Source organism: Petaurus breviceps, unplaced genomic scaffold (genome assembly GCF_028583685.1).
Source record: "Petaurus breviceps papuanus isolate PSGF00001 unplaced genomic scaffold, PetGlider_PUasm1.0 90897, whole genome shotgun sequence".
In the NCBI taxonomy this organism is placed as follows: Eukaryota; Metazoa; Chordata; class Mammalia; order Diprotodontia; family Petauridae; genus Petaurus; species Petaurus breviceps.
The window spans coordinates 13,384,638-13,397,003 of record NW_027187374.1 but is presented as its reverse complement, the minus strand read 5'-3'; the positions used below and the strand labels follow the sequence as shown (position 1 = coordinate 13,397,003).

The following is a 12,366-nucleotide window of genomic DNA, read 5'->3' as shown; positions in this document are numbered from 1 at the left end:
AGCCAACATTACCAAAAATACATTTTTCGTTAGTCTTTGTTATAAAGGATGAATTATGTAGGATAGATAGGAGAGGAGGAGGTGTATTTAGTCATTAAAGGGTAGAACAGTGAAGAATAACATTTAGTGGATTCTGTCAGATATTTGTACAATGCTAACTTTTGTTTTATGTTACAGACGTGTTATATGGACGTTGGCATGTAATTGACACTATTTGTTGAATTAATTGAAAAATAAAATAGCTAGACTATAGAAATGTGAAACAGAATATTCTTCAAATTGGCGTTAGAAATCTCTGGAGTAATATTATTCTACCTAGCCAAACGTAGACTTATTGTGTCCTTCAGATAGTTTACACACATTGCTACCATGATTGCAGTGCTTTGATTGCAGTAGACTTGATAAATGTTATACTGAAAAAGGAAACTTGTTCCATGATACATTATTTCCAAGAAACAGACTAGAATATTTAGCTAAAAAAGCTCCATAAGTTGGCACTTACAAAAATATATGACAATTTATAGTTGCCTTAAACTGAATAAAAAACTGGAGTATTATTTATAATTAAGCAAAGAGTCATTCTGACGAGGATTATACATTAAATGAAAAGGGAACCAATGTAAGTGTTGAATGTTAATTTCTTTTTTAAAATTATACTTCTAGCATATTTTATATATGTGTGTGTATATATATAATATATTACTAGAGACCTCAAAAACAAATGATTAATCCCAAGTCCTAGGAAATTTTATTAATTATTTCAGTCAGCATGATACTGTTAGACTGCCTTTAAAACTAGTTTGTTCTCAAAAGAAGACTAATGCTTTACTGTTATATCTCATCTTCCTAAAATCGGTAAAGGAAGAATTATACAAACTTATAGAATAAATAAAGTGTAGAAGGTTAACTAAAATCAGAATCCTAGCCTTGGCTCTATTATAGCCAATAATTATTTAAGAGAAAAGAAAATATTTGAATATTTCAGGTGGAAATTTTTAGTTAAGTTACAATTTGATATGTAAGCTTTCCTTTGTAGTTCTTCATTTTGTTTAAAATACTCAATAGTAACCAGTCTTTCGTATGTTGGAAAAATTAATTTGTCAATGATCTGTCTTATAATTTTGTTTCCTAGTTAATTCAAGACAATTCTGCTCATATTAATGATCCAGCTATTATGACATGTTCTACACAAGTTCATTCTAACTTACTTGGTGAATTTTCATGTCCTGATGATCAAAGTCCAGTGATTACCCCAACCAACTTACTAACTGGAAACCAAGCCCTGGCACTTCATAACGCAAGTCTGCAGTCTGTCAGTGACTGCTCAGTGGAGATACCTTCTGTACTTTTACAAGCATCTTATACTGATCCATGTCAGGTCACCCAGCCATCATTGATTGAAAAGGATACTCAGTTTAATCAAAGCTCCACAGGTGTTGCACAGACATATGCCAGCACTCCAAACCAGCCACAGAAGCCTTTCAACAGTGTGATTGAGCATCTGGCAAGCATATTCCCAAATTACAGCAGGTATTCATATAAAAAGTAGGATTTAATTGAATAATTTTCCAGGTAGGCCTTAGTTTCCTGCTAAGGGTCTACTTCCCTAAAGGGAACTGTTGGTATTCCAGTATTCCTTTGCTAAAAAGTTTTACTAAATAAATTCTCCCCCCCCCCCTTTTTTAAAGTATGAAAAGCATTTACAGGTAATTTCATATTTTTCTAACACACAGCATTCTTATTAAAATACAAAATTTAATGGAGTGGCTACGTGGCGCAGTGAGAGAGCGCTGGCCCTAGAGTCAGGAGGACCTGAGTTCAGTTCCGACCTCAGACAAACACCCACAAACACACAAAAAAACTAGCTGTGTAACCTCAGGCAAGTTACTTAACCCCAATTGCCCTACAAAAAAAAAATACAAAATTTAGATGCTAATTGATTAAGCACTGTCCCAGCTGATTTGCTGAGATTTTGAAAACTGATGGAGGTTGGTATGATAAAAAATATTGTTGAATGAGAATGGTTTTAGGGGCGGCCAAGTAGCACAGTGAGTAAGAGCACTGGCCCCAGTGTTGGGATGACCTGGGGATCGAATCTGGGCTCAGATACTCAGCACCACACTCAAAAATAACTGGCCATGTAACCTTGAGCAAGTTACTTAACCCCAATTGCTTTAAAAAAAAAGTGATTCAGAAGAATGAGAATGGTTTTGTGTATATGCATCCTAATTAGTGAATGAACTACATGCTGTCAAGTTCCCATGATATACTTCTTATTTAAGAAATACTGTATCACAGAAATGTGGCAGTCAAGTGGCTCCTTAAAGTTTGTGAGTTTATACCTACCTTAAGAGGCATGACTGGTTTTGGCAGAAATATGTAGGTGGAAAGTTTATCCCTAATTAGAGTTCCTTCCAGAGAGATGGATAAATATGGAATAAGCTGGTCTATATTGATACTTTAATTAACAAATCTGGGGGGGTGGGGAGGGGAGCATCTTTTTTAAACAAAGTCATCCTTATGTCAGAGTAAATAAGAAAAATTTACCCTCAAAAATTGGGTCATCAGGAATGGTAGCTGAAAATGAGTTAATTTCCTGCACCCTTAAGATTAGCTAACCCGGGTTCAGCAGTATGGCTTCAAAGTCTTAGTTCTAGTCCTTGTTCTGACACCAACTTTGGGATTTCTTTCTCCTTCTTTATAAAGTAAGGGAGCTGGAAAAGGAGGTTGTAAGGTCCCATCTTGCTTTTAACAGTCTGCCTATGAAATTAGTCTCTGTTTGACTGTATCACCCCCCCCCCCCCCCCCTCAGTCCTCTGGGGTGACTGGGTGAACCGTCTCCGCAGAAGTAGTTTCCTGATATCTTGTCACCTCTATTTTCCTCCAAGGCCAGTGTCTGCCCTACCTCTTAATTTAAGGTCCTTTTGTGCATAGGTACAGGTTTGAGGTGCCTCCCTAAGTACCCTAACATTTCCATTGTTCTCCTTATAATTTTGTTTTTCTGGTTAATTCAAGGCTGTCTTCCTTGTATTAATGATCCTGTCATTTTTTCTAGGGGAGGCTTTACCTCATAGGTAATTGTTGTATGTTCACTCAGTAGGATTCACTTTACCACTCTGGGCCTCTGTTTTGTTTTGTTGTTTTTTTAACTGTAAAATGAAGGAATGGGATTAGAAGAATCTCCAAGGTCTTTTCTAGCTCCAAATTCTATAAGAGTATAATTCCCTTCAAAATAGACACCATCCTCCTAAAAATCTAAATAAGACGACTACTCACAATCCATCCTACTTGGACCTGAGGCTTAGACAATATAGTACTTATATTGGGAAAAATGGTGTGGGGGGTGTAGCAAGGAAATTAGAGTCCTTGAACATATCCCTGTGTCACCTCTGACCACAAAGTCTCTAGCAATTATGTGTGTCATTGGAACACATTTTCCTTTTTGAATAACAACATTAACCTGCAGGAGGCGTTGTGGAGTAATGGATACAGAGCTGACTTCAGGGCAAAAACTCTAATTCAGGTCCTGACTGTCTTGTGACCCTGGGAAAGTCACTTAAATTCAGGTATCCTCTGGCAACTCTTTAAGAGTACAAGCTGCAGAGCAGGTGTATTTTCTTTAATTTAAGGAGTTTTTTCACGGGAAATGCCCTACACAGACAAAATCTCAGAAGTAGTTGAAAAAAAAATTAATGTGTAAGATAACCACTTAGTAACATGACCTTCCATTCCACTAAAACATGTAGTATCTCATCTTTTAAATTTTTTTTATAAAGTTTAATTTTTTCCTATTAACAGAAATCATTACTAAAAATATGCTTTTTAGTAGCTTAGAGTTCCAAGTGGCTATCAGACACCTTAATTAATATTGGTATATCATCTTTATTTCATTTTTTCATGTCACCTTTAAATTCTAGTCTTTTAATTCCATATTAAAAAAACAAACTATTGTTGATTAGGGAACACTTCAGTTTCCCTAATAACCTGAAGATTGCCCAAAATTCCATAAATCCTGTTACCTTCTCTTCTGGGTGGGAGGAACAGTCTAATTTGAAAATAGATAGCATTTGGGGCAGCTAAATGCCACATTAGATAGAGTTCCAGCACTGGAATCAGGAGGCCCCAAGTTCAAATCTAGCCTCTGATACAATCTGTGTGACCCTGGACAAGTCATTTATTTAACCCTGATTGCCTTGCAAAAAGAAAGAAAGAAAATAGATAGCACTTGACTGAGGTAAAAGTACGAACATTGTATATCCTATGTAGGTCACTGCAAAATTATCCCTTTTCTCCATGTTTCCTGAAAAATGAGATGCCTAATCCTTTGCCATTCTTCCTTGCAGTTCCCTGGGAGAATTACTGTGATAAATTGCTTTGGTGGTCTTCAACTCTGGAGTTGTTGTTCTTCTTTTCCCCTTGTAAAAAAGAGTCTTGACAACCACACACAACTTCCTTCTCTTTTCTTACTAACCTCTTATATCATGTTACCAACTAGTGTTATTTATCTTAACTGTGTTCTCCTCAGATCCTTTTCTTCCTAGATTTCATTGTCATCTTCAAGGCCTCCTTCAGTTCAAGTCCTCCTTCAGTTCAAGTCCTCTTTCCTTCCTTCTCTCTCTCTCTCTCTCTCTCTCTCTCTCTCTCTCTCTCTCTCCCTCCCTCTCTCTCTCTCTGTCTCCCTCTCTCCTCCTCTCTCCCTCTCTCTCTTATGTCCATGTCTCCCCCATCCTCGAAAAAACCTTTTTTGATGCTTCCATCCCCACTAACTATTAGAAAGGCCATCTACAAGAGGAAGACTCTGAGTTCTCTCCTCTCACTCTTTGATTTTATTCTGACCAATCAGACCATTCCTTTTCAGGTTCCTTTGCTAGATCCTCAACTAGATCAGGGCTTCTTAAACTTTTTCCACTCACGGCTCCTTCAGTGAGTTGGGTTGTGACCCAAAGTTTCAGAAAGTGCCAAAGGGTCATGAGTAGAAAAAGTTTAAGAAGCCCTGATCTAGAGCATGCCCTCTAACTGCAGGGATCCCATAGAGCTCTTCTCTTCTCCCTCTGTATTATTTGACTTGATCTCATCAGTTCCCGTGGATTTGATTATCTTCCATATGCCAGTAGTGATGATTCTCAAATCGACATATCTTGCCCTAACTTCCATTCTCACTTTACCAGCTGCCTTTCAGACACCTTGAACTGGATGTTACATAGATATCTTGAATGCAACTCATCCGAAAAAGCTGGGTTTCCCCTTAAGCTCTCCTCTTCTCTAGCTACATTCTTCATTATTGATGAGGGCAACACCATCCCTAGTCTCTCCCTTGCAACTTAGGTGTCATCCTCAACTTTGCACTGTCTTGTCACCCCCATATCCATTCTATTGCCAAGACTCATCAGTTTCATCTATGGATTATCTTTCAGATATGCATCCTTCCTTACTCTGATGCAGACCAGTATTACTTCAAGCTTGAACTACTACAGTAGCATTCAGATAGATCTGTCTTCCTCAAGGCACCCCTCCCTCTGACCTATCCTCCATCCAACCACCAAAGTGATTTTCCTAAAGCACAGATTCAACCATGTCACACACACCTACCCAGTAAAATCTAGTGGCTTTCTATCAACTTCAGAATCAAATGCAGAATCCTCTGTTTGTAGTTGAAAGCTCTTCATAACCCAGTGCCCTCCACCCTACCCTACCCCCTACCTTTCCAGTCTTCTCTCACCTTACTCCTTAACATTTACTCCTTTTTTTTTTTTTTTAAGCAATCGGGGCTAAGTAACTTGCTCAAGGTTACACGGCCAGTTATTTCTGGATGTGGTGCTGAGTATCTGAGCCCAGATTTGATCGCCAGGTCATCCTGACACTGGAGCCAGTGCTCTTACTCGCTGAGCCACCTGGCTGCCCCAAGTGTTTTTTTTTTTTTTTTTAAGCAATCAGGGTTAAGTAACTTGCTCAAGGTTACTCGGCCAGTTATTTCTGGGTGTGGTGCTAAGTACCTGAGCCCAGATTTGATCCCCAGGTCATCCCGACACTGGTGCTTGTGCTCTTACTCGCTGAGCCACCTGGCCGCCCCTAACATTTACTCTTTAATCCAGTGGCACTGGCCTCCTGATTGTTCCAGGAACCAGGCCCTCCATCTCCTTGCTGTGGGCACTTTCTCTGGCTATCCCCCATCCCTGAAATGTTGACCCTCTTAATTTCTGCCTCTTGGCTTCCCTGGCTTCCTTTAAGTGCCAGCTAAAATCCACAAGAAGCGTTTCCCAAATCCTCATAATTCTAGTGCCTTCTTTCTTTTAATTATTTTTTTACTTATCCTTTAGCTTATTTATCCATAGTAATTTGCATGCTGTCTCCCTTGTTAGGTTGTCAAGTCCTTGAGGGCAGAGACTGTCTTTCTTCTTTTTGTATCCAGAGTGCTTAGCACAATGCCTTAACACATGTTTATTCACTGAGTATATACCCTGCAATCTAGGCAAACTGGCCACCTTGTTATTCCTCATACAAAGCACTTCATCTCCCACTTATATGCCTTTGCTACAGTTGGCTGCCACCATTCTGAGAATTTGTTCTCTCCTCATTTCTGCCTCAGATTCCCTATTTTCTTCAAGACCCACATTAGCTGCCACCTACTTACTGGAGTATGTAGTAATATTATAGTAAGCCACATGTATGAGGCTTTTCCTCAATGCCCAGACTACTAGTGTCTTTCCTCCAAAATCACCTTGTATTTATTAAGCATACATTATGTGTCAGGTGCTATGCTAGGCATTGGGCGTAAAGATAAAAAGAATGGAACAATCCTTAATCTCAAGAAGTTTGCATTCTAACATGGGAACCATGTATGTATATAAGAATGTGCAGAACAACCATAACAAGGACAAGTACAAATAAATAGAGAAAGTAAGTAAATACAGGATAAAGAGGAAGCAGACTGTTGGGAGAATCAGGAAAGGCCTCAAATAGAAGGTGGTGCTTGAGGAGAGAGGAAGAAAGGGAGGGACCCTGTGAAGCAGAAGTGAAGAGGCAGGGCAGAATAGGTACCTTTTCAATGTTTATAGAATGACTGCTACCTTAATAATTCAAAGCATTGTCACCCTCTTCTTTCCTTTTCAGTGTTGAGCTTTTGAATTTTATCCAAAAAGTACAAAATCAAGATGGAACCACACATGCAAGTTTGGAGTCTGATGAAATTGTCAGAAACGTAACAGAACTTATTCTAGATGAGCAGAATAAAAAATCGGTCAGTACTTCAAACAGATATAGTAATTGGTTCTTGCTTTATTCACATGTATTTTTATAATATAACTAACACTGCTCCAATTTAAAATATAAGAAGTTGTAAACTCTCTATTGGAAAATATTTTTTGTAACATTGATTCTTTGTGTATGTGTTTGTTTTTTTCCTAAAAATTTTTTAGCCCGTTCAGGAAAATGACCTGAATACCGTATCAAGTGCTGCTGCTGAATCTTCTGGTCTTAGACATTCAGCAGAAAATGTATCCATATCTAGTCCCTCCATAGTCCCAGCTTCCCAAACAGTTGCCAGCAGACCCTGGGTAGTTGTTGGAGGACCCTCCAGGTCAAAGTGGCAGAAATCAAATGATTCCTCTGTGAGTTTCATTTTTGTTTCCTCCCATGCATGGTTCTCTAATAAGCAAAAGTAGTTCTCTTTGTTGTATTGTTGTTGTTCTTTTTTAAACAGAACTTCTTCAGCCCAGCGGTAATACTTTACTTGGTCTATTCAACCCTTAAACTTTTATTGAAAAATGAATGTTATTTGTATTATAAAATTTTATTTCATTGAAAGCTTGAAATAAGTTCCTGACAAGAAATGTATGTTATAGTTATTTTTCACTGGTTTAATGTCTTTGTTTCCACAGGCCTCCAGTGATGATCCCTGTATAATATGCTATGAAGACCTAAACCAGGAATATGCATGTGAGATGGATTGTGGGCACCAGTTTCATAAATGGGTATGATCTCTATTTGATTGAAGAACAACTGTTAGCATTCTAAGTCTCATTTCCTTTAATGGAGGCAATTTTGGGGAGGTGTGCATCTCTGCATCTGTACTAAACTTTTTAAAAACTAATTTTCATGTTATTTTCACTTAGTGTCTTTCAAAAAAGAGTCTTCTTTATAAACCTCCCAGATATCAATATGCTTCTGTCCGTGTTCAGGACATTAGGATCTACAGCAGGGATGGCTGGCATGGAACATGTGGTTCTAACTAGCTATGTGATCTTCAGGCAAGTCATGTCAGCTTTCTCAGTCTATTTCCTCAGCTCTAAAATAAAAGACTGGACCAGATGCTATTCTGAATTCCTCTTTAGTTCCAAAATTCTGTGATTGATAAATTTCACATGAGACCTTGTTAATAAACAAGCTTAGGACAGGAACCACCATTACAAATTTTTTTAATTAATTTTTTTTCAATCAATAAAAGTCTACCTTACCAATCCCTTACCAATGAGCAAGAAAAATAAAACCCTTTTCATAAACATGCAGTCAAGCAAAACAAATGCCTAACTTTCCATTATAAATTTTATCAACTAATTAAAAATTAGTTACAAATTAAAATCAATGTGTGAATAGATTTTATATACAGAAGAATGAAAGCATGCATCTGTTCTAGTTTGTATAGTAAGTTAGATAATTGGGCAAAGGGTTTAGACTTGGAAGGAATCTTAAAGATTATTTAAATCCAACCCCCTCATTTTCTAAATGAAGAAGCTGAGACTTTAAAAGGTTAAAGTTGCTTGCCCAAGGCCTTGCATGTAATGAGGGGCAACTTTAACAGTCTGAAAAGAGCCAAGGTAAAGACACTCCAGGCATAAATTAGTTGATCAGCAAGTATTTAATTGCCTGAGTATAAATTTGCTAAGATTAGGTATACAAATAGGAAGAATGAATGAAACCATTCCTCAGGCAAATCAGTTAAGAATATATGGAATCAGGGCCAGAGGCCAAAATGTTTACTTATGGAAGTTATGAAACAGGTATATCCTTATAAGTGGATTAGACCAGAGGATCACACCATGTAATAGGGAGAAACAGAGTGGTCAGGCCCACGAGAAGAGTGTGTAGTCAAAGTGAGGCCATGAGTCAGAAGTCCAGGAAGCCTTAAAAGTAACTCAGAGAGTATCACTACCTGATAAAGTAGCCTAATTATGAGGCAAAAAGTATTCTGGGAAATTTTTGTGTGCTTCCTGCCTAGACAGAAATGGCTTGTAGAGTATGGGAAGCATTGAGCCCCTATGTTAGATGTGAGCTCAGAAGTGCTATCAGCAGGTTGGGCTGTGAGAACATTGTGCCTAAACATGAGTAGAAATGCCCACTCCAACAGGGTTTAGAAAACAATGTTATGGGCAGGTATTCATGGATTTTTCCCCTTATTTTCAGTGTATTAAGCAGTGGCTTAAAGAACAAAGTACATGCCCAACATGCCGTGAATATGTCCTGTTAGCAGAAGAATTTCCTGCACTTTCTGGATCAGGCCGGCCTGCTTAAAATTTAACAACTGCTATCAATTTAACTTACTGCTATTCCATTTAGCCAGAAGTTCCCTAAATATTAATGTTGAACATAAGTAACTATTGCAAACAGAAAATACACATGAATATGTGAAGCAAGTACATGTATTTGAAGAAAAATTATTACTGTAGTACATAGTAGTACGCAATCACAAAATGACTGATTACTGCTTAACATATGCATAGTATGTAAGATTTTTTTTCTTTCCTGCTAATTTGGATAAGAAATCAGATGTCTGCAAATTAAATAAGATTTCCTCATCTGTAAAATGTACTCATGATCTCTAAGGATTTTTCACTTCCAATATTCTGTGACTCTTTGATCATATCTTTACATATGGCAAAGTGACTAAATTTAGCATCAGAGTTTTTATTGAAGAGAGAGACACTTCAGAGATTGAAAGGTTCCATTTAAGAAATGCATTTTGAATTATAACTTTTAACTTGGCCTGTTAAAGCATCTCATTTTCCCCTTAATGGTTGGGAAAATGTGGTTGTTTGAAAATATGATTATCTGCTTTGTTCCTTTACCATAATCTGCACTAAAAGTAAATTTGAGGAAGCCCTGGTTTTATAATCTATGCTAAATATTTAAGCATTGGCCTTGATTTTGATTGAAGTATTCCAATCTTATCCTTTTTCAGATATGCCAGTCTTAGCTTTTGTTTTTTATTTCATGAGTCTATTCTAAAATGATTTTATGCATAAATTTATAATCTACCTAATGTTCCTTCCCCCTGTATTTTTATTGGAAATAAATTTTATTCAATATTAGTAAAATTACTTAGTTCTCTGAATTTCATGGACTATCTATGTTGCTATGTAGGCTCCCAGAACCCTGAACTTGGAATTCATTCTTTAATAGTAGGAGTAGAGGCAGCTAGGTGGCACAGTGAATGGAGTCCTGGAGTCAGGAGGACCTGAGTTCAAATCCGGCCTCAGACACTTAACACAAATACTAGTTGTGTGACCTTGGGCAAGTCACTTAACCCCAATTAACCCCAATTGCCCTCCAAAAAGCAAAAAAAAACCAAAACAGTAGGAGTAGAATTTTTTCACGTACACACATAATTATTTATTAAGTTTATTCTCTGTGCTTACCACATTGTGTGGAAAACAAAGATTCGTTTTGGGAACAAACAAGTTTGTACCCAAATATAGACTACATCCCTAAAATGAGATATCTTTGAAAGGAAATAATTATGGTTGCACTCATGTTTTTCTCTCAACCTAACCAAGGTATTAGGGAATAGTAGAAGGGAAGAGTTAAGCTTACAGATAGATTATTTATATTATATATTAATCTACTGGAAGATTTTACTTCTAAACAACTTTCAAAAACTGGTAAGAAATAAATCTTGAATTTAGTGATATATAGACAGAAACTCTAACTATACTATCAGTTAATCCTGAATAAATTCCATTTCTCTGAAACTGGAATGGTTGGGGGGTGTGGAAAGCTTTTAAATGTGGCCTGAATTGTTTTTTAAATTGGTGGATTTCTCTTCTAAATTTATCTCATAAGTTTTCATATTAATGTTTCAACCACTTCAGCTCACTTCTTACTTAAGTGCTTCTTAAAAAATTGAAAAATTACTGAATTTGCTCAATAAATGCTTATTAGGCACCTATTTTAAAGAATTTAAAGAATCTTCTTATTTCAGTGAAATCTTGTACTTTGTAGTTATTGTTGACCCAATAATCTTTAAAATAAATACCACCTTAACATTTTTTTTATTTGCAATTAATGTTTTTACTTTCCTCCTCTGATACTTTAAATCATCTTATCTTCTTGATCACATAATGATGATCCTGATCTTACAATCACAGGATTCTAGGAGATTTGCCAGTTTGTAATACATTAAAGAAGCTTTAAAAAAGTAGATTTCTTAGATCTGTAATTCACATAGGAGGCATTAGGTGACTTGGATTACATGAATTTAAAAACTCCAGTACACCAAAATTTTACTTCTAAATTTAAGTTTAGTTACATTGTAGGATTTGGAAATTTTTTTAATGTTCCTCATAATTTTACTCAGTTGATCATCATATCTTTTATATAAAATAGGACAACAGAAAAAGTACAGCTCTTCTGGGCTAATTTCTCCTGGCTAAATTAAGATGTTAAAATAACTGTCTTATTGCATCATTCAGTACTCACTTTAAAAAATGCAAAATCTCCACTCTTTTTTCATTGTTAAACAATTCAGGCATCTCCTTTAAGTATTGGATTTTTGTCTGCTGAGGTGAATATAAGCATCATAATAATAGCTTATGTTTATAGAGAACTTCAAGGTTTAAAAATCACTTTTACATGTAAAACAGCTCTCCCTGGTAAGTGCTCTTGTTCTCATTTTACAGAAGAGGAAACTAAGGCTCAGTGAGGTTAAGTGACACATTGAAATTCACACAATAAGTATGTATGAGGCAGGATTTGAACCCAGGCCTTCCTGATTCCAAGATTAGCACTCTGTCTACACACAGTATTTTGAGAGTGTCCTTATTCTGATATTAATTCATAATTTCTTCAAAGACTAGGCATAATTTTTCTGCTACACCATGAGTAATCTAATATGAAGAAATTGGGTCCCAAGGAGTGCCTGCTATTGCCATATTCATCAAATAGCTCAAAAATCAGTGCAGAGTAACTTAAAATTTCTGCAACCAATATTTTATTAAAATATTAAGGCATTATAACCAGCATATCAAGCCTTTCTGTAGCATCTTTTTGCCACTATCTCCAGGTTAAACTAATTCGATTTTTACTTCAGCTTCAACTCTACTCCCTGGTGCGTCTAACTTCTCTATCATCCATGCTAGGAGGTCCCTCCACTCA

The 12,366-nt window shown here is 36.7% G+C and overlaps 1 protein-coding gene across 11 annotated transcripts in view; it reads left to right on the top strand.

The window, feature by feature from the left end:
• Positions 1 to 12,366, top strand: part of TTC3 (tetratricopeptide repeat domain 3) — a 189,011-nt gene that overhangs the window by 161,751 nt on the left and 14,894 nt on the right. For 7 of the 11 annotated variants that reach the window (XM_069075029.1, XM_069075031.1, XM_069075032.1 and 4 more), the window contains 4 exons: positions 1,133 to 1,530; positions 7,111 to 7,237; positions 7,416 to 7,607; positions 7,878 to 7,970. In XM_069075029.1, the coding sequence (XP_068931130.1) occupies positions 1,133 to 1,530; positions 7,111 to 7,237; positions 7,416 to 7,607; positions 7,878 to 7,970 (810 nt within the window). Of the gene's footprint in view, positions 1 to 1,132; positions 1,531 to 7,110; positions 7,238 to 7,415; positions 7,608 to 7,877; positions 7,971 to 9,399; positions 11,262 to 12,366 lie in introns of those variants that run through there. The other 4 variants (XM_069075034.1, XM_069075036.1, XM_069075027.1 and 1 more) reach the window with 3 other exon arrangements.